The 23,150-nt window shown below is 34.7% G+C and overlaps 1 protein-coding gene across 3 annotated transcripts in view; it reads left to right on the top strand.

Moving 5' to 3' along the window:
* EHBP1 (EH domain binding protein 1) overlaps nucleotides 1–23,150 on the top strand; it is a 350,991-nt gene that overhangs the window by 253,625 nt on the left and 74,216 nt on the right. For all 3 annotated transcript variants that reach the window (XM_077766441.1, XM_077766440.1, XM_077766439.1), the window contains 2 exons: nucleotides 1,153–2,055; nucleotides 10,675–10,818. In XM_077766441.1, the coding sequence (XP_077622567.1) occupies nucleotides 1,153–2,055; nucleotides 10,675–10,818 (1,047 nt within the window). The remainder of the gene's footprint in view (nucleotides 1–1,152; nucleotides 2,056–10,674; nucleotides 10,819–23,150) is intronic.

The following is a 23,150-nucleotide window of genomic DNA, read 5'->3' as shown; positions in this document are numbered from 1 at the left end:
TAAACTCCAGGAAGACTATGAGATGAGGATTAAATTCAAAGGTAGAAATGCTCTTTAACATGTAAGTGCAAAAGACTAATTCCTTCTAAACTGTTACATAATTTCCTAACCTTTATTTTAAGAAAAACTTTGAGTTATGATCCTACATCTAGGTTGTTACAAAGACTAGACATTTTATATTCCAAAGTGAGAGTAAGAGAGGGTCCTTACTTTTTACAAGAGTATATCTGAACCTTTAGGCATATTTTTAGTGCTTCCTAGCAACACAGTGCTGTTTTCAGGGGTTAGTTCAGGATAGTAATAATTAATTGTAAATTGAGAAACAGCTTTGATTCTTCAAAACTAGAAAAACCTGATGTGCCACAGTCATTTTAAAGGTTAACAAAAATAATACAATGCAGCCTCACATTCTCAACTAGGTTGTACTACTCAAAACATTTCATTCTTTACAAAATGGATGAAGTGAAAATGCAATCACCCTTCTCATTATGAAAATCAGTCCTAATTGGGCATTTTAAAAATGTTTCTATGTTTTTGGGCTCAAAATAGCACTTACTTGTATTTTATACCAGGTAATCTAGGATTTTGTTCTTTGGGGATATCTAGCGCTACTTTTTCTTCACAAATTACTGCATGTACTTGAACATGGTAAAGACAGATTGATAGGAATGATAAAGCTCCAGATTAATTATTATTTCTTTATACCTTAGTTCCTTATTAAAAATTGATTCTAACGGTTTTTTTTGTTTTAATTCTCACTTTTACTTATTTATTGGAGGAGAACATTTCAGTTGTTATTAATAAAGAATTTTTTTTCTTGCATCTATCCCACGTTTACAAAGTTTGGTCATGAAATTTTGTTCTTTCTTGAAGCGCTAATGTTAGTAATGTAATATACCCTCCAACAACAACAACAACGAAATTCTTTAAAATTTTGCTTTTTCTTATGGTAACTAAGCTTTATTTTTATAACTTTATTATTAAAGTGTAATTGACATATAACCTATCAGTTATAGGTGTACAACATAATGATTCAATATATTGTAAAATGATCACCACAGTATTTCTAGGTAATATCTGTTCTTTTACTATTTTAAAATGAAAGGGTTGTTTAAACTATTCAATATATCTTTGTTTTTCCTTTCTTTGAAGGCATATGATGGATTTGCCAGCATAGGAATTTCCCGGTTGTTGGAACCTTCTGATATGGTTTTATTAGCAATCCCTGACAAGCTGACTGTTATGACTTATCTTTATCAAATCAGGGCACATTTCAGTGGCCAAGAACTGAATGTTGTCCAGATAGAGGAAAACAGCAGTAAAAGCACATATAAAGTTGGAAACTATGAAACGGATACAAATAGTTCTGTTGATCAGGAAAAATTTTATGCAGAGCTTAGTGATCTGAAACGGGAGCCTGAAATGCAGCAGCCTACCAGCGGAGCAGTAGACTTCTTGTCGCAAGATGACTCTGTATTTGTAAATGATAGTGGGGTTGGAGAGTCAGAAAGTGAACATCAGACTCCTGATGATCATCTTAGTCCAAGCACATCCTCCCCTTACTGTCGCAGGACTAAAAGTGACACAGAACCCCAAAAGTCCCAGCAGAGCTCTGGAAGGACTTCAGCATCTGATGACCCTGGAATATGTTACAATACAGATTCAATCCACGCACAAGTTTTGTTAGGCAAGAAGAGACTCCTGAAAGTGGAGACCTTAGAATTAACTGACTTATATGTTAGTGATAAGAAGAAGGATGTGTCTCCACCCTTTATTTGTGAGGAGACAGAGGAACAAAAGCTTCCGACTCCAGAAATCAGTAATAACTTGGAGAAGGAAAAATTAGAGAATTCTAGACCCTTAGAATGCAGATCAGATCCTGAATCTCCTATCAAAAAACCAAGTTTATCTCCCACTTCCAAACTTGGATACTCATACAATAGAGATGCAGACCTTACAAAGAAAAAACGTACTTCCCTGAGGCAGACAGAGTCTGATCCAGATGCTGATAGAACCACTTTCAATCATGCAGATCATTCCACAAAAACAGTCCAGGTAAGTGAGTTAGGATGATGATTTCCTATATTTAGTAAATAATTATTCTATTTTTTTGTGTGTTTATATACCACTTTAAAATACTACAACTGATTAAAGGTAAAGTATAATTTCCCATTGTATAAAAACCTAAAATATACCTGTGCTTCATTTAAAGTTTATGATATAATAATTTAAGCCTACAAATAAATCCAAATTTGAAGATTGAACAATAAAGAATATTACCTTTTCAAATCAAAATATTATTTACCTATAAAAACAGAACATTTCATTGTAAGAATAAGTCAAATATATTCCACACTATTCCGTATGGTAGGAATATCATTCTGAAAATACATAATGCTAAGTTAAATACTTCCCATTTAAAGTATTTTCTTCAGATATTTTAGTTACATTGTAATTGATATTTTCAGCCCATTGTTACTTGTGGCTAAAAATTCTGGTAACATCCCAGTTTCTCTCCATGAGGGGAATATGACGCAGATTTGACCTTACAATATTCACTATATTTAGTTGAATCTCTGGCACCATCAATTATAAGATATACCATTATTTTATGTACCAGAAAGAAAGGAAAACATTGGCAGAAAACTAGGATAAATGGTTTTCTTATCACATAGAATTTTTATTTTATACCTACTGAATGAATTCTTTTCTTTTTTAATGTTTTATTTATTTCTGAGAGAGAGAAAGACAGTGTGAGCAGGCGAGGGTCAGAGAAAGAGGGAGACACAGAATCTGAAGGGCTCTGAGCTAGCTGAGAGCACAGAGCCCGACACAGGCTCGAACCCACGAACCATGAGATCATGACCTGAGCCGAAGTCAGACGCTTAACCGACTGAGCCACCCAGGTGCCCCTGAATGAATTTTTTTAAACTTATTCAAGCACGGATTTTTTTCATCATATAACACTCTTATGTAAACGTAAAATAGTTTAAGCCAAATAAATTTGTTAAGATATAACTGGTTTAGAATTAGAATTTAGAATCGACTCTTGTGGATCACTTTTTTTTTATTTGGAGTTGTGGTGTTCCCGTTTCTCCACACGGCATTACCCTCTGTGCCATCCAAAGCATGATGTTACAGCGCTGGTTCTCCAGGTGTGACCTGGGAACCCTGGGGCTCTCCTAACCTCTTTCAGAGCCCTTACGGTTGAGACTCTTTTCATTGTAATAATAGAACTTTTACCTTTTTCACTTTTGCTTTCTCACAAGTGTACGGCAACGTTTTCTGGAGGCTATGTGATTTGTGATAATCACAAAAGATTGAATACAAAAGTTGATAGGAGAATGCAGCTGCCTGCTATTAAGCTAGATATTATAGAGATTTCTAAAAATTATAAAATAATGCTATTCTCACTTTTTTAAGTACTGTTTTTTGTTACAATATGTTAACATCTAGGGGGTTCACTATAGTTATTTCTAAATGAATATATAAACACTTTTAACATTTCTCTTTTAATTTAAATGCTACATATAGGGGCACCTGGTTGGCTTAGTTGGTTAAGCGTCCGACTTTCACTTAGGTCATGATCTCGCGGTTCGTGGGTTCGAGCCCCGCGTCGGGCTCTGTAATGACTGCCAGCTCAGAGTCTGGAGCCTGTTTCAGTCTGTGACTCCCTCTCTCTCTGACCCTTCCCTGCTCATGCTGTCTCTCTCTCTCTCTCCTAGAAATAAATAAAACATTAAAAAAAAAATAAATGCTACGTATAAATAAATAAATAAATAAATATAACACATAAATGAAAGCTTTTTGAGATCCTCAATAATTTTTGAGCACATGAAGGTATTCTGAGACCAAAATGTTTGGAACTTTTGAATACAGCATTCCTCTACAGTTGTCTCTGGGGTTTTCTTCTCAGTAATACTGACTGGTAATAGCATTTTCTTGACCTTATCAGAAGGCTCCAGAATAAGGCTTTCGGACAATAACCTGGAGTTATATTCCATTTTTGAAATACTGTTTTAAGTATTTGTTAACTGAAACATCAAGGAATTGCAGTCATGCCACCCAAAATATCAAGCACATGCATATGTAGGCCTTGATGGCTGTCCTGACTACCATCTGGCTGACAAAGACTATAAAATGCCATCAGTTTGGTTTTAAGGTGTTAAGAAAAAATGTACATCTTTGAGTCAAAGAAATAATAGTAGCTAACAAAGTAAGCTCCTGTGCTCCTAATCAAAAGTTACAAATCATAAGTTCTAAGTACTTTAACTTTTAGGACAAAAAAGCTTTCAAGACATCACAGTGTCCATACATAGCAGATAATCAATAAACATTTAGTGGTTAATAACTGCAGAATTTGGTAATCTAAGTTCTAAGTATTACCCAATAAAGAATTTTCTTATAACCTAGATCTTTAAGGTAAATATATTTCATTAAGCCTAGAAATTAAGTAATGTTTAAAAATTAAAAATACTCTGGACCTGGGATCTGTACACCTGGGTTCTCATCTTGGTTCTGCTAATTACCAGTGTGACATGTTAATTGGCCATTTAAATTTTTTTAATACTATTTTCCACATATATTAAATGAAATAATCTCTAAGAGCACTTTTCGCTCTAAAACTCTGTCATGCTGTGATGCTTTTCAGAAGGTTTAAATGATATACATTAAATCCACAGGATGATGGAGGCAACATCTATCTATAACTCCATATATATGTGTTTATTGACCATTGGTTAAGTGGTCAGAATTTTGTTTAGGGTAAAGGTAAAGGTATTTTATGGTTTTGTTTTTTTATCAGAAATATTGTCTGACACAAAAAATTTTAATATGATTGCCACTATTTCATAGGTTTTTAAAATTGGGCAGTTTTAACAGTTTTTTAAATTGGACAAATTTCTTAAAAATCTGGGGGTTTTGTACATACTGTATTTCATCAATTCTAAATTAAGCACCTTTTCACATTTTCTCTGAAATCAAGATGTTACTTATAATACATAGTATGTTAGAGTTTGACAATGTTTGTTCTTTCTTAGTAGTTCATAAAATAATAGTACATCTAGTACCTCTTAGCATTAGATTAGAGAAAATCTGATCATTTAATTAGGCTATATAGACCTAAAGTCCTAATTGTTGCTTATTTGAGTGCCTGACCTTTATATATCTTATACGTATCTCTCTTAAACTTTATAACCCAGGAGGTAAGTGGTTAAATTCTATTTAATATATGAGGAAAATAGGGTTTACAGAGTTGCGTAAGATCACTTCTTAAATGTTAAAGTTTGGATTCAAAACCAACCTTTTCTGCCTCTGAAGTCTATGCTCCTAAACTATATACTTACAGTATCTCTTCATATTTGACCATAAGCACTAAAAATAATCAGCCCAGATGTAAAGCAGTCAGCTTTACTGAAGGACAATTCAGCAATGTACATCAAGTCCCTTAAAAATGTTTATCTCATTAGATTCTACCTCTAGGAATTATTTTCCCTAGGATAATCAGAACTCTATACAAGAATTTATCTATAAAGATGTGTATAAAAACATTATTCTTCATAATGAAAAATTATAAACAACCTAAATACCTTAAGACAAGTTAAATAAAGTATGATGCATCTGCACTAATAGAGTGCTAGGTAAACAGTTTGAAATTGTGCTTAAAAATATTTTTTAAAACATTTACATGAAAATATGCTCACAATAGAATGTTAAGTTTAAAAAAAGCATGATTCTTTAGTCATTGTATCTGGGTGCCAGGATTGCTAATTATCATTATTTTATTTATTTATTTTTTGAGAGAGAGAGTACAAACAAGGGAGGGGTAGCTGGAGAAGGAGAGAGAAAATCTTAAGCAGGCTCCATGCTAAGCATGGATACAGGGCTTGATCTCATGACTATGAGATCATGATCTGACCCAAAATCAAGAGTTGACACTTAACCAACTGAGTCACTCAGGCACCTCCTTTATTTTTTATTTTATTATTTTATTATTTTTTAAATTATTTTTTAAAATTTATTTTGAGAGAGGGAATGAGAGGATTTGCAAAAGCAGGGGAGGGACAAAGAGAGGGGGAGACAGAGGGCCTGAAGTGGGCTCTGCACTGATAGCAGAGAGCCTGATGTGGGGTTCGAACTTAAGAACTGTGAGATCATGACCTGAGTCAAAGTAAGACACTTAACCGACTAAGCCACCCAGTCACCCTGATTTTTTATTTATTTATTTTTTTAATGTTTTATTTATTTCTAGGAGAGAGAGAGAGAAACAGCTTGAGCAGGAAAGGGTCAGAGAGAGAGGGAGTCACAGACTGAAACAGGCTCCAGGCTCTGAGCTGGCAGTCAGCACAGAGCCCGACGCGGGGCCCGAACCCACGAACCGCGAGATCATGACCTAAGCGAAAGTCAGATGCTTAACCGACTAAGCCACCACCCAGGCACCCCAGATTTTTTATTTTTAAATTATTATTTTTTATTGAGATATAACTGTCATATAATGTTACATTAGTTTCAGGTATACAGTTATTTGATATTTGTATATATTGTGAAATGATCACCACAATAAGCCTCTGTTACCACACACACAGTTACAAAAAAAATTTTTTTTCTTGTGACAAGAACATTTGAGATCTACTCCCTTAACAACTTTCATATATGCAATATGGTATTATTAACTATAGTCACCATGCCATACATTATATCCTCATGACCTATTTATTTTATAACTGGAATTTTGTACTTTTTGATCCCCTTCACCTATTTTGTCTACATTCTACCCCCACCCTCTGGCAACTACCAGTTGGTCTCTAGATCTGTGAGCTTGGTGTTTTGCAATTTGGGGTCCTTTGTTTTGTTTTTAGATTTCACATAATGAGTAAGATCATATTGCATTGGGCTTTGTCTGTCTGACTTATTTCACTTAGCATAATGCCCTCAGAATCCATACATGTCACAAGTAGCAAGATTTCGTTATTTTTTATGGCTGCATAATATGCCACTGAGTGTGTGTGTGTGTGTGTGTGTGTGTGTGTGTGTGACAATTTCCTTACCCACTGCTCGTATCGATCAGTGAGCACGTAGGTTGTTTCCATATCTTGGCTATTTTAAATAATGCTGCAGTGAACATAGGGATGCATATCTCTTTTTGAGTTAGTGTTTTTATTTTCTTTGGATAAACACCCAGGCATGGAATTTCTGGATCATAAGGTAGTTCTGTTTTTAATTTTTTGAGGAACCTCCATTCTGTTTTCCACAGTGCCTGCACCAATTTACATCCCTACCAAATGTGCATAAGGGTCCCCTTTTCTCCACATCCTCACCAACACTTATTATTCCTTGTCTTTTTGATAATAGCCACTCTAACAGTTGTGAGGTAATATCCCATTGTGGTTTTAATTTGCATTTCTTTAATAATTAGTGATATTGAGCATCTTTTCATGTATCCATGGCCTTTTTATATCTTTTTTGGTTTTCCAAAAATACATTAATTCAAATCTTCTGTCCATTTTTTAATTGCATTGCTATTGAGTTGTATGAGTTTTTATATATTTTGGATTAGTAACCCCTTCTCAGATACATGATTTGCAAGTATTTTCTCCCACTTAGTACATTGCCTTTTCATTTTGTGGATGGTTTCCTTAAATGTGCAGAAACTTTTAGTTTGATGTAGTTACATTTGTTTATTTTTGCCTTTTTTGCCTTTGATTTTTGTTACCAAATCCAAAAAATCATCACTAAGACCATTGTCAAGGAGCTTACCACCTGTGTTTTCTTCTAGGAGTTTTATGGTTTTGGGTCTCAGGTTCAAGTCTTTAATCCATTTTAAGCTTATTTTTGTACATAGTATAAGATAGGCATCCAATTTCATTCCTTTGCTGTCCTTTTCTCTCAATACCGTTTATTAGAGAGACTATCCTTTCCCCATTGTATATTCTTGGCTCCTTTGTCATAAATTAATGGACCAGATATACTTGGGTTTATTTCTGTGTTCTCTATCTTGTTCTGTTGATCTATGTGTCTATTTTTATGCCAATACCATACTGTTTTGATTACTATAGCTTTGTTCTATAGTTTGAAGTCAGGGAATATGATGCCTCTTATTATTTTTATTTTTTATTTTTCTTTTATGTATTTTCTAAAATTTTTACAAGAAATATGAATTGCATTTATAATCAGAAAAAGTTTTTTTCTGTGTGTTCTTAAGACCAAAACAGTCTTTCACTTTCTGTGTAGCTAACTGGAATCCCTAAAGGTATGTATACTCACAGAATTTAGAGCCAATATAGGATCTTAAAGATGATATACTCTAATCACCAGTTTTAGGACTAATGGGATTTTAAGGGTGATCTCCCCTTATTTCAGAAGTTTTTTTTAATGTTTATTCATTTTTTGAGACAGAGACAGATTGTAAGTGGGGGAAGAGCTGAGAGAGGGAGACACAGAATCTGAAGCAGGCTCCGGCTGCTCAGCACAGAACCCAATGTGGAGCTCAAACTCACAAACCACGAGATCGTGACCTGACCTGAAGTTGGACACTTAACCAAATTCGCTTAAGTCATGATCTCACGGTTTGTGAGTTTGAGCCCTGCGTCTGGCTTTGTGCTGACAGTGCAGAGCCTGCTTTGAATTCTCTCTCTCCTCTCTCTCTGTCCCTCCCCCACCTCTCAAAAGTAAACATTAAAAAAAAGAGGCATTAAGAGATTTTTAAATATATAATAATAGTTAACATTTATCTAGTGCTCAGTACATTACTCTGTTTTCACTTTATCTTTATAATATCCTTGTGAGAGTTCATCTATTTTTATTCCCATTTTATAAGAGAGGAAACTGAGGCTTAGAGAGATTAAGTAACTTTTATATCCACAATTAAGTGATATATCTAGTGTTTGAACCAAGGTCTTCCTGACTTGAAGGTTCTTAAATATCATGTAATGGAATACAGCATAGCTTTTAAGTGACCTGTTCAATGTTACATTGCTTATTATTAGTGGAAGAAGGATTAACAACCTGATGTCTGGACTGCAGATTCAGTGTTCATTTAATTAATCTTGTCTGTTTTTAAAAAGTGTTGATTTGTAACCAGTTCAAATGCAATGACCAGTTCTATTCTATCAACATGACGAAAAATCTATCATTATCACTTATACATTTCAATTATATCTATTAAGCATAGAATTTTTGTTTAATCCTCTTAAAACCTTGGGTGATGAAAATGTTCTGGAATTAGATAGTGTTGTTGGTTCACAACCTTGTGAATATAGTAAAAACCACTGAACTGGATACTTAAAAAAAAATCTTTCCTTAAGATTATAGAAAAGTGTTTAAAAATTGTTATATTAAAACATAAAAATCTCAGAGACCAAAAAATGATGTAATTTTTTAAGCTTCACACTATACCACATAAATATGTTTACTGTTTTTTACCTCTTTCTTGACCATAAATGCTATGTATGATTGAACCAAAACTATGAAATGAAAGGGAAATAAAAGAAATTAAATATCCGAACAATAGTAATAACTACCTAAAGTCAGATATTAGTTGGGGCACCTGGGTGGCTCAATCAGTTAAGCGTTCAGCTGCAGCTCAGGTCATGATCTTGTAGTTCATGAGTTCGAGCCCTGAGTCAGGCTCTGTGTTGACAACTCAGAGCCTGGAGCCTGCTTCAGATTCTGTGTCTCCCTCTGTCCCTGCCCCTCTCCTGCTCACACTCTGTCGCTCTCTCACACAAATAAACAAAGATTAAAAAAAATTTAAAGCCAGATGTTGACTACTTTCAGGGGAGAAAAAGGGAATTTGAACTATAAACATGGATATTTGCAATTTGAATTAATGTCCTCATTTAAGAACTGATTTCTGTTGGTGGTCATTACCTGTTGTTATCCATAAATATATTGTAAGATTACAAATTAATCCAGAAAAACACTTTCCCAATTCTGATATGGTTAATTGTCTTGTTGTAAGGAAAGTGAGCATTAGACAAAACCAGTTTTACTTTTTTTTAAACAAAATATTATAGCTTTGAATTTTTTGTGTTGTCAAGAATTTAAAGGATTATTGTCACAGGTATTTAATATCTTTCAACATACAAAGTCAGAAGATACCTTGTTATCAGTCCTATAAGACTATAAGAAATAAATTTTTTAAAAACTGTACACCAGATTATACTATAATTAGCAAATATGACAAATGTATACAATATACATATGGACCTTAAACTTTATGGGAATATGTTCTAATAAAAATGTAATTAAATGTAATCCAGTTTTAGGCAGTAAAGTTATATTTCCAGGGACACTAAGCCAGGGTGGCTCAGTGGTTAAGTATCCGACTGTTGATTTTGGCTCAAGTCATGATCTCAGGGTTCCATCGCCCTCCACATTGTCAGTGCTTGAGATTCTCTTTCTCTCCCTCTCTCTGCCCCTCCTCTGCTTACGTATACGCATGCGTGCTTTCTATCTCAAAATAAACTTCTAAAAGAAGAAGATATATTTCCAAAATGTCAAGACTTTCTACACTTTCTAGTTAAAATTAATATTATCTGTAAGTAATCTCAAAGCTACAATTTTATTTCTGATCTCTATTATTTTGACAGATAATATAACCATTGATTAGTTTACAAGTATAGATTATGTGATGTATATTTTTCGAGCTTCTAATTCTGTATTTTTGCTTTTAAGCATCGAATGTTATCCAGACAAGAAGAACTTAAAGAAAGAGCAAGAGTTCTGCTTGAGCAAGCAAGAAGAGATGCAGCTCTAAAGGCAGGGAATAAGCAGAATACCAACGCAGCCGCACCACTCTGCAACAGGCAGCTAAGTGATGTGAGGAACATTGGTTAAAAAGTCATAAATAGTTCATTGCAATCATGGGGGTGAAGGGAGTAATTTATTTATATTTTTGCTAAGTCATTTTTTAAAAAGTTTTATTTTAATTCCAGATAGTTAATATACAGTATTATTTTAGTTTAGGTTTACAATATAGTAATTCAACAATTCCATACATCACTTGGTGCTCATCATGACACGCATACTCCTTAATCCCCATCACTTATTTCACCTGTCCCTGCACCCACCTCCCCTCTGGAAACCATCAGGCTGTTCTTGCTAAATCATTTTTCCAGACTTTGTGTATGGGGGGTACTTGGTACATTTACTGAACTGATAAAGTCATACTGAGAAGAACATGTTGTAATTTTTTCCTACATAGCAGTGTTAGCTATGAGAAAAAGTAAGATTTGGAGATATAATTTCTATATATATATATATGAATGACCTATTTTTTGTTAATTTACCTTGTATAATTTAATTGTACTTTAAGATTGTATTTTGTCTATGGAAGTTAATTTTTTTGGAAATATTGGAATATAATAATGATGCCTTCCATTTATTGAAAAATAGGCATCATTATTATAATGGATGTTTTACATAACCCTGTGAAATATATGTTCAAACTACTTTCCTCATAAGAAAACTGGGGTGATAGGTAAGGTAATTTTATAAAGTTAACACAGTTAGTAAATGATGAATCCAGGATTTGAACTTGAGCCTTTTCAGACTACAGAATCAATGTTCTTTTCTATCATATACTGCCATCCCTATGTTAAACCACATTTTTATACATGATTTATACATTTCACAAATGATAATAAATATATGGTAATAGAAGCCCTTCAATTTAAGGGGACAAGAACCTCTTCGTGAATCTGAAAACTATGACAGCCTCCCTTACCGTCAGACTTACATACACAAAACTACATGTTCTTTTTTTTCCTTTAATTAAGATTTTATTTTTTAGAGCAGTTTTAGGTTCACAGCAGAATTATAGGGAAGGTACAGAGATTTCCCATATACACCCTGCATCTACATATTTATTTATATCTCTCCTCTTAACAACATCCCACACCAAAGCGATACATTTGTTAGAACTGATAAACCTACACTGAACTGATAAAACAAACCTACATCATAATCACCCAAAGCCCATAGTTTACATTATGATTCCCTCTTGGTGTTCTCCATTTTATGAATTTGAACAAATGTGTATCCATCATTATGGTATCATAGAGTATTTTCATTTCCCTAAGAATATTCTGTTACACCTATTTATCCCTTCCAACACTCCCAACCCCTGGAAACCTGACAATTTTACTGTCTCCATAATTTTGCCTTTTCCAGAATGTCATAGTTGGAATCATGCAGTGTATAGCCTTTTCTGATTAGCTTCATTTACCTAGTAATATGCATTTAAGATTTTTCCATGTTTTTCACGGTTAAAAAGACCATTTCTTTTTAGTGCTGAGTAATATCTCATTGTCTGGATCTACCACAGTTTATTTATCCTTTCACCTACTAAAGGACATCTTGATTGCTTCCAGAGTTTGGCAATTATGAATAAAGCTGCTATAATCATCCATGTGCAAGTTTTTGTGTGGACCTAGGTTTTTAACTCATTTGAGTAAATACTAAGGAGTGTGATTGCTAGATCTTATGGGTAAGAGTATGTTTATTTGTATAAAAAAATGCTAAACTATCTTCCAAAGTCCCTATACTATCTTGCATTGCCACCAGCGATGTGTGAAAGTTCTTGTGGGGTTCCACATCTTCATCAACATTGAGTGTTGTCGGTGTTCCAGATTTTGACCATTCTGATAGGTGTTTAGTGATATCTCATTGTTGTAATGTGCATTTCCCTGATGCACATTAAAACATATGATATGGAGCTTCTTTTTATATGCATATTAGCAATCTATAAATCTTTGGAGAGTTGTCTGTTGGGGTCATTGGCCTATTTATTAATTAAGTTGTTTTTTATTGTTGAGTTTTGATGTTATTTGTATATTTAGGATATAATCTTTTATCACGTGTCTGTTGTAAATTGAGTGTTCCTGCTGATGAATATAGAATATCTGTTCAATTATTTAGTTATTCTTTGATTTCATTATATTCCTCATATAGATTGTGTACATATTTTGTTAGATTTAAACCTATCAACTTTTCACTAATGTGAATACTATTGTGGTTTTAATTTCAAATTCCGTTTGTTCACTGCTGGTATATAGGAAAGCAATTGTCTTTTGCATATTAGCCTTGTATCCTACAGCCTTGCTATAATTGCTTATTAGTTCCAGGACAGTTTTTTTTTTTTTTTTCAATTCTCTCAGATTTTCTACATAGGTGATCACGTCATCTGTGATCAGACATTTTTATTTCTTCCTTTCCATGCATATGATGATTAAGCATACCTTTCAGATATGAGCTTAATAACCTCTGACCTTGAGCAGTGTTTTTCACACTTCAAGTCTTTCCATGATAATGTGATATAAAATTGATTTAGCATGCTGTAGTAATTATTTTTAATGAAAAGGAATAGAATAGAAAGGAATAAAAATATCAAAACTCATCACACAGAGTAGCCATGGTATTTTGGTCTGAAACTTGCTTTAGTTATATGGATATGTATGTTTACTGGATCTTGATATAAAATGTATTTTAGACTATGGTTCATGATAAAAATGTTTGAGAAATCCTAATGAGAGGACCATCTTTGAAGAAACTTTGTAGCCTTTATGCCAACTCCTTCAGTGCCTAGCCAACTGTATGTCATCAATTTGTTGGTCATTTGTCAGATATTTATTAAATGTCTGAACTGAGTGTATTCATAGTTACAGAAAAGGCTAAGCTTCTTCCCTCATTGAGTATACGTTATGGTGGGAAGACACAGATAAATAACTAGAGTGTGAAAACTGCATGATAGAGGAAATTTAAGTAGCTAAAGGCTTGACTGGTTTGAAGAGGGGACATTTGAACTAAGATTTGATAGGTGAAAAGGATCTAGTCAAGTGAAAAGCCACAGAAAGAATATCTCTTTAAAAAGAAAGTTATTTTTTTAATACTATATTTTATTTGTGATTAACTTTATTTCTTAATTATTCAGATTCTAAAAATTATGGGGAATGTATAACTCTATATTGTTCCAGTGTGTTGTTTTTAAATTGAGAATACCTGAGATTTAAGTGATCTATATACCAAGTAGATTTTTAAAACCAATTACTTCACATATATATCAATTTTATATATATTAATAACTATTATTGAATGTTTATTGAGCAGTTACTGTTTGACAGGCAGGATTCTAAGTAATTTAACATGGATTTTCTCATTTAATCTCTACAATAATTGTCTGAGTTAAATATTATCATCCCTATTTTACAGTTGAGAAAACTGACAAACAAATTAATGAATTGCCCATCATAACAGAGTCAAGAATTGAACCTAGACAATTTGATTTCACAGGTTATGTTTTTAAGGCATTGTGTTATATTTCCTTCTTCTTTATATTTCTGACATCTTTGTGAAATGGAAATAGAGACTATTGTTTTATCTCTTATAGAAATTAAGAAAGTAAGTTGGGAAGGAATGTTTAAATTTACCTAGGTTGCAGACTGTGATATATGATGCTTAGAATTCATGTATCCTGACTTTTTAAAAAGATGATGGTTGGGACGCCTGGGTGGCTCAGTCAGTTGGGCGTCCGACTTCGGCCCAGGTCATGATCTCACAGTTCATGGGTTCAAGCCCCGCATCGGGCTCTTGCTCTCAGCTCGGAGCCTGGAGCCTGATTCGGACTCTGTGTCTCCCTCTTTCTCTGACCCTCTCCTGCTCATGCTGTCTTTCTCTCCCTCTCTCTCAGAAATAAAACAAATAAATAAATAAATAAATAAATAAAATCATTAATAAATAAATAAAAATTTAAAAATGGTTAGGTTTTCATTTGGTCTATTCATTTATTACTTCAAATTTTCAACAAATATTTATTGGTCACCCTTTCTGTTTAAGGTACCAATAATTTAAACTTTTAATTTCTCAAATGAAATACATATGAAATACATTTTTATTTAAATTATGATAGTGTAAATTCAACAAGTTACTTACTAAATCATCTCTTACTCTATGTTATGACATCTTACTGTGTCTGTAAAATATATAACTTGGATTTTAAGAAACATGATGATGGTGACGTTTCATTGAGTTAGATACTGTTTATACTCCTCATAATATGTAACTTGCCACATCTTTCTGGAAAACCATTAGACTTCATCAAGGAATGTTCATTCTCTTTTCCCTGATAATTCTACTAACAAAGAATCGTATGCTGGTTTTCATCACCATGTTGTTTGTAATAGCAAAAATTACAAAATGATAATTGTGCAAAACAAAAATGATCAAATAAATTATAATAAGCAAATATACTTTTTATATAGCCATTAAAACTTATCTATTCAATAATGTCTTCAAAGAATATTGAAAGGACATAGAAGAGTACTCACAGTGTCATTTTGTATTAAAAGAAGGATATAAAATATACATGGCATATGAACTCCATTTTCTATTTTTTTAATCTTTACTTATTTATTTTTAGAGAGAGAGAGAAAGAGAGAGAGCCTGCATGCATGAATGGAGGGAGGGCCAGAGGGAGAGGAGAGAGAATCCCAAGCAGGCTCCATGTTGTCAACGCAAAGCCTGACATGGGGCTCGATCTCATGAACTGTGAGATCATGACCTAAGCTGAAATCAAGAGTTGGGTGCTTAACCAACTGAGCCACCTAAGAGCCCCTGAACTCCATTTTGAAATGATAGAGACTTTGGGTTTTTTATTTTAATGTGCATTAAAAAGGACAGGAAGGAAAATCATCAACATAGCGACAGTAATTATCTCTAAGGGATAGTATAACAAATGGCTTATAAAGCATTTTCCCCTTTATTCTTTGTTTTTAAAATATGACATGTTAAGATACATATTTTAAACTAGGGGAATTTTGGGGGTGCCTGGGTGGCTCAGTTGGTTAAGCATCCGACTTTGGCTCAGGTCATGATATCATGGTTCGTGGGTTCGAGCCCCGCATCGGGCTCTGTGCTGACAGCCAGCTCAGAGCCTGGAGGCTGTTTCGGATTCTGTGTCTCCCTCTTTCTCTGACCCTCCCCTGCCCACGCTATCTCTCTGTCTCTCTCTCAGAAATAAATAAAACATTTTTGAAAAAATAAACAAGTAAACTAGGGGAATTTTTTTGTATCTAAAAAAGTATTTTTATCATATTGTTTTCTTAGTGTACCCAAACAAACTTGACTTCAGTATTTCTAAGATAACGGGTGTGTAAGTGTGTGTTTTAAGAAGAGAGACACTTGTTTTTTTTAAAATGTTTATTTATTTACTTTTGAGAGAGAGAGAGAGAGCAAGCAGGGGAAGGGCCGAGAGAGAGGGAGACGGAATCCCAAGCAGGCTCCATTCCTTAAGCACAGAGCCCGATGTGGGGCCTGAACCTGCAAACCATGAGATCATGACCTGAGCTGAAACCAAGAGTTGGATGCTTAACTGACTGAGCCACTCAGGTGCCCCAAGAACTCTTCACTCCTACAGTTGGTGATAACTAGCTTTTGCCTAGGTATGGAATAAATGGCAGATTCAATAATAACAGTCCATGGGGTGCCTGGGTGGCTTAGTCGGTTAAGCGTCCGACTTTCACTTAGGTCATGATCTCGCGGTTTGTGGGTTCGAGCCCCGCGTCGGGCTCTGTGCTGACTGCCAGCTCAGAGCCTGGAGCCTGTTTCAGTCTGTGACTCCCTCTCTCTCTGACCCTCCCCTGCTCACGCTGTCTCTCTCTCTCTCTCCTAGAAATAAATAAAACATTAAAAAAAAATTAAAAATAGTAACAGTCCTGTTCACACTGAGAAGACATGAAATTTTCAATGACTACTGTTTATGATTGATGAGTAGTAATCGTGGTATCTCACAAAATATCTCATTGTTTCTTTGACTACCACTGATAGGACTTGGGTTAGTTGTCCTGGACTCATTTTATTGTTACAGTTGTTTTCCCAGAAAGAGCAGCTCCAGGCCACATAGCTGGCCTGCTGCATGCCAGGCTAGTCACTTTGTTACTTTGTCTTGCATTTACCCAAAGTTGTACTCTATTGCCGAAATTAAGCCATGCTTTAAACAGTCCCAGAGATACTTTATTTACCCTTCTTTTTTCAGGTTATCTTTTGCTGAATAAAAAACCACCTTACTGGCATGAAACAACCAGTTGATTATGCTTGCAGATTCTTTGATTTAGTCATGAGGATAGGAAACTCTGGGAGTGGCTTCTGTTCCGTGACATTTGAGGCTGGATTTTGATGAGGACCTCTGCTAAACTGTCATTTGGAACACCTACATGTAGCTTCTCCCTGTAGTCTCTCCACTTGAGCTAGTTTGGGCTTCCTCACAGCATGGTGGCTGGGCCTGTGAGCAGATATGCCAAGACAGTCAGGCAGATATGCATGACATTTTTATGAGCTAGCTTTAAAAGCCATGTTGCATCACTTTTGCTATACCGATGGCCTAAGCATACACAAAGCTCCACCCAGATTTAAGGAGCAGAGACATAGATTCCACACCACTAATGAGAGGAGTGTGGCATAAGAGATACTGTTGTAACCTCTCTCGTTATAGCTTAAACTCAATTTTAAAACGTTCTTGTGCATTCTACTATTGGTCATTTTTCAGCAAAGTAGAGCCCTGTATAGCTCTCTTATGAAAAGCATCAATTTCATGAATTCAGTAGTATGCTCTCCAACTATTGTTCTTGTTTTGACACTTGATACCCTGTGGGGCTTATAGCTTATATTAATTATATTAATGAATGAAGTGATGTAAGAAGAAGAATATAAAATGGCAGATCAGTCCAGATGCACAAAAGAAAAGTTAGACCTTGCTGTTGCTTTTTAGATTTTCAGTTTAGTGTGCAGTTTGTTATCAGGTTGATCTATTTTCCAAAGACATCATAGTTTTCTTAATTTGATTATTTTCTTTATCATTTCTGGTAGCTCTTGTACATACAGATTGGAATTATTTACCAGTACTGTCCATATTTTGGAAAAGTAGTTTGGCCAACTTGGTTGATAAAAGGAAAAGGGAAAACGCCCAGTTTCATCTCTGGAGCAATTGAATGTGTGTTAAGTGATACTAAAACTGGAAAATACTTAATTCTCTAAATCTGTCTTTCCATTTATTAAATGGAAGCAAAATTCTTTTTTTTTCCTTGTGTGACATTCAAATTAATAGGTGTCCACAGTGAAGAGGGTAAGGGAACCATGACTAATGCCATTCCCACTTCAGTGTCAGCATCTCTTTCACTCTGGAGAGATCAAAAGACTGCTGGTAAATAAAAAGAAGGTCTAACTAGAAAAAAAAGAAAGCTGGCATCTAATTTAGTGAACTGATTGCTACTATTTTCCCTTGTTTATGATCTTTAATTTGTGCCTTGATTTAGAGTGCTCTTATTTTAAAATTCATTGTAAGGTATCTTGCCCTTCATAATGTATGCTACTGTACTGAAAGTCAAGTTGCTGGTGGGGGGAGTCATACCTGTTGCCACCTACTGCTTTTTGTGTTCTTAGTTTACCTGAGAATTTCCATGAGTTTAAAAAAAAGTTGGTACCCAGGAATGACCTCGAGTCTTGAATGAATGAGACACTGACCTCAATTCTTCTAGAGTTTATTGAAGAGCTTACTGTTGCATATTCTTAAGATTGTTCACTGATTTAGGACTTACTCAGCAATGGTCTTTTATCTTTCTGAACTCTGTTTCTATAAAACTAACCTAGGATCTTCTGATGAATGCCAAGAAAAATAAGAAGAGCTATTTTAATAATAATTTTAATAAATGTTGGAGTACTTGAGGCATATAGTATATGGGAAAGTGTCCATGTACTGAATACAGGTTACCTCCTTTTCAGGCTTTTTGTATCTAATTCTGGGCTGAGAGAGAATGAAAGCAAAGATCTACATACAAGGAAAGATAAGCTTCTAAAATATAATGAAGAGAAAACTGGTAAATTGTATTAGGTACTAATTTGAGTATATAAAGGCTCAGAATCTTTCCAGTAACTCCCGCTTACCAAGAGAACAAACTTCCCAGATATGCAGCATGTCCTTATACAAGGTCCTTGCAAATCCTCTTCCCTCCCTTTCTAGCCTCGTCTCTCACATCTCTGCCATTATTCACTCCACAATCCATCTCTGCTAAGTTGCTTACAGAGAGTATGGCATATTCTAATTACTGTGTCAAGCACTGGCTGTTCTCTCCCTGAAATTCTCTTCTTTCCCTGTTAGTTTCCACTGAAATATCTCTTCTCTGAGTACCACTGTCTTGGTTCCTAGCAGTAAAGCTAATTCTCTTTCCTTTATCTTTCTCTAATATGCTGTACATCTCTCTCCCATTGCATTTATCCCATATAATTATCTATTTACACATCTCTCTCCCACTGAGCTATGAGCTATTCAAAGTACAGGAACCTTGTATTCCCATCACCAAGTTAAGTAAATGTTTATTGAATAAATAAATGAAGAGAATAGTGACAGGCTCTTTTCATATATTCTGAGTGTCAACTAATAAAAACACGAGTTTAAACATGATAAACTTGGGTTGCTGTATGGAGTTTCTTGGTGGTAAAGGTTTATACACAGGTAAAATATCCCTCTGAAAATCTTTAAAGTGGAATTATCATTGAGCAGAGAAAGTTAAAAGTGTCTGTCCCCCTTTCTTGAGTCCGTTATAGAGATGACAATTGCCATGTTGGAACTTAAGATTCCCTGGATCATTCTTTTCTTTCTTTCATGAATCCTACACTGTGATACCTTTCTTTGTTGTTATGATGTGTACACAGCAAATCCTTACACACACCTGTCCTTCCTGTACGCTGGGCCCTTTGATTAGAGTGCAATCCCCAACTCTCTCTTGAAGCACACCACTCTACCAAACATTCCCTCTTAGATAAATTAGTATAGCTTTAGGCAATTTCTAAGACACTGAAAACAACTCTTTGTAATCTTATCTGGTAGGTCCTTATGTACAGACTTTACTTAAGTCATCCTCAGGAAAAGATTTGAGCTGTTATTTATCTTAAATATCAACTCACAAATGCAGATATTATAAACTGTTTAATTTTTCTTAATTTTTGTCAAAACCAGTATTGCATGTTTTAATGAGAACTTGCTAAGCAAGCACATGTTGTATTTAGATCTTTAGTAGTTTACAGGATTCATTTGTGTCTCTGTGCCTTTAAATGTTCATTTAACCTGCTTCAGGTATTTTCTGAAATTATTTTTCTATAAGAAACAGATTTCATTGCTCTGAATCTCTGTGATTTATATTTTTTTACTTCCTTTTCCTGTCCTGTGAAGATTTTCATATGTTAGATTTTTACTAATGCAGATTTTAGATGATATTTCTTTTGCTTATGGTTTCCACGTGCACTTAAAGTAATTTTTTTCAGGGGCTCCTGGGTGGCTCAGTTAGCTGACAGCCCAACTCTTGATTTTGGCTCAGGTCAATGTCCCAGGGTGAGGGATTGGGCCCCATGTCAGGCTCTGTGCTAAGCATAGAGCCTGCTTAAGAGTCTCCCTCTACCTCTCTCTCTCCCTCTGCCCCTCTCACCTGCTAACATGCACCCTCTCTTTCTCTCTCTCTCAAATTAATAAAAATTTTTTTTTTTCAAAATCAGGAGTTTGGTGTGAACACACACTGTGAGAAAAATGTAGTAGTTTTTTTCGAGAAAAAAATTCCTTTTTTATTATTTTTCTTTATTACTCAGTTTCCCCAAATACTCTATTTCAGGCTCTTTTGCTTACAACTTTGCATTAGAATATAACTACTTTTTTAAAATACATTTAATAGGGGTGCCTGGGTGGCTCAGTTGGTTAAGCACCCGACTTGGGCTCAGTTGGTTATGATCTCATAATTCGTGGGTTCAAGCCCCGCATCGGGCTCTGTGTTGACAGCTAGCTCAGAGCCTGAGCCTGTTTCAGATCCTCCGTTTCCCTCCCTCTCTGACCCTCCCCTCCTCAGGCTGTCTCTTTCTCTCTCTCTCTCAGAAATAAATAAAACATTAAGAAAATTTTTTAAAAAATAGAATACTTTAATAAATCTATTACTTTAAATAATGCTCATGTAATTATGTAGGTAGCTGAAGGAGATGTTTGCATTTATGTGCTAAAGTTTAGGATCAGTACACTCTAAGAATGAAGAATGAGAATCCTGCTGATGCCATATAAGTTTAATTATTACTTTTATGTTTCTAAGAAAGAATAAAATCTATTTTATAAGTAGAAAGTCTAGGGGCGCCTGGGTGGCTTAGTCGGTTGAGCGTCCGACTTTCGCTTAGGTCATGATCTCGCAGTTCGTGGGTTTGAGCCCAGTGTGGGGCTCTGTGCTGACTGCCAGCTCAGAGCCTGGAGCCTGTTTCAGAGTCTGTGACTCCCTCTCTCTCTGACCCTCCCCTGCTCACGCTGTCTCTCTCTCTCTCCTAGAAATAAATAAAAATATTTAAGAAAAAATCTATTTTATAAGTAGAAAGTCTAAAAAGAATTAGGATAATTGTTTATAAATATGTTTGTTTTCAGTTTTTCTGCTTTAAATTACATAGCTTAAGAAAATGGTTTGCAGATACTTGGTGATACCGAGAAAGGGTTTTTTTAATGTTTTTCTTTACTTTTGAGAGAGGGAGACAGAATGCAAGCTGGGGAGGGGCAGAGAGACACACACTCACAGAATCTGAAGCAGGCTCCAGGTTTTGAGCTGTCAGCACAGAGCCTGACACGGGGCTGAAACCCATTAACCGTGAGATCATGACCTGAGCCAAAGTCCGGCACTTAGCTGACTGAGCCACCCAGAAGTTGTTTTTTTTTTTGTTTTTGTTTTTGTTTTTAAATAGAAAGGTCAGAAAAGAATTCAACGTTATTATAAAGCAGACTTAAGTTTTTTTCCTCAATTTTAATCTGCAAGGATAGTGAATGACCCATTAAAGTCAATTGGTGTAGTAACCCATCTTCACTTCACTTAACAGGATCAGACTGCAAGATACCAGCAAGTTCTAGAAGGTTTGCATCCATCTTTAAAGGTTTGCAGGAATATTTGAATCCTCTGAAGAAAACTGTATATGGGAAAGGAATTTAATTTGGTCAGTCTTTAGTCAGCTGCAAGGAGTAATCAAAAAAGATACCATGACTTTTTTTTTTTTTTTTTACTGGTCTTTGGTAGTAAATCCAAAAGGCTTATTTGGTGAGAACCAAAAGAATGCAAGCTGCTCTTTTGCAAATTAAACCTTTAACAGGTATTTTGTTGCTATGAAGAGGTAAGACATCAACCTTGCACTTTTGATGTTAATTGGAAAATATTGATTTAAATGGGAATAGTCTGTTGTGCTGATAATTGTAGCATATTTAGATAAGATCACTAGATTTTTTCCAGGTAATAAAAGAAGCAGTTACCATCCAGTTGGTAAAACAAAACAACAAAACAAATGAACAAAAATAACCTAAACATCATTTTGGTAATAATCCCTGACAGAGAGAAACTTCTTCCATAGTTTTTATGTCTATATCGTAAGTATGTACCATCATAACAGTATATATAGATTATATTATATGTTTATGAATATTGACTGTGTTACAATTAAATGGCTAGCCTCTAGGAATTAAGCTTTAACATTAAGGTTGAGCTAAATTTTTTATTTTTCCAAATTAAACATATTATCAATTCTCTTACTAAGAAGAAGTAGGTTAACTTCACATTTGTCATATTAAAAGAAGAACATCAAATATTATAAAAAGAAATCTAAAACCTTCAATAACATGGAGTGAGAATTTTGTCTTATTTAGGGATTTTTATTCTCTATATGAGCTGGAATGTCTATACCCAGGGCACTATAAGATGAAAATAAATTCCTTATTTCTTACTCCAACACAATTGACAGAAGATTTAATGTGCATAATCCGCTTCAGACCAGTAAGACACTTTAAATGTATAGCTAATCTTTTTTACAGTTGTATTTTATAGGAGAAGAATGCCAGTGTACTTCTGTGTTCGGCATAAATGCCTCTGTACATGGCAGTGGTTTTTATTCATTATGATTTAAATAATAGTTTATCTATTATGTCTAAATTTAAGTTGATTCGAAGACTGCTATCCTAACAATGGCTACTAGACTTCTTAGAAAACATATTGTTAGCTTGCTAGCATATCTTCAAAGTCACACAAAACACCATCATTGTTAGGAGGGAAAAAAAAAAAAAACTCAAGCATCTTTTCTATTATGTGGTCACAAACCCCTAGCCT

Source organism: Crocuta crocuta, unplaced genomic scaffold, assembly GCF_008692635.1.
Source record: "Crocuta crocuta isolate KB4526 unplaced genomic scaffold, BGI_CrCroc_1.0 scaffold113, whole genome shotgun sequence".
Lineage (NCBI taxonomy): Eukaryota > Metazoa > Chordata > Mammalia > Carnivora > Hyaenidae > Crocuta > Crocuta crocuta.
The sequence above is the reverse complement of the archived record's forward strand: the minus strand, read 5'-3'. Positions and strand labels throughout refer to the sequence as shown.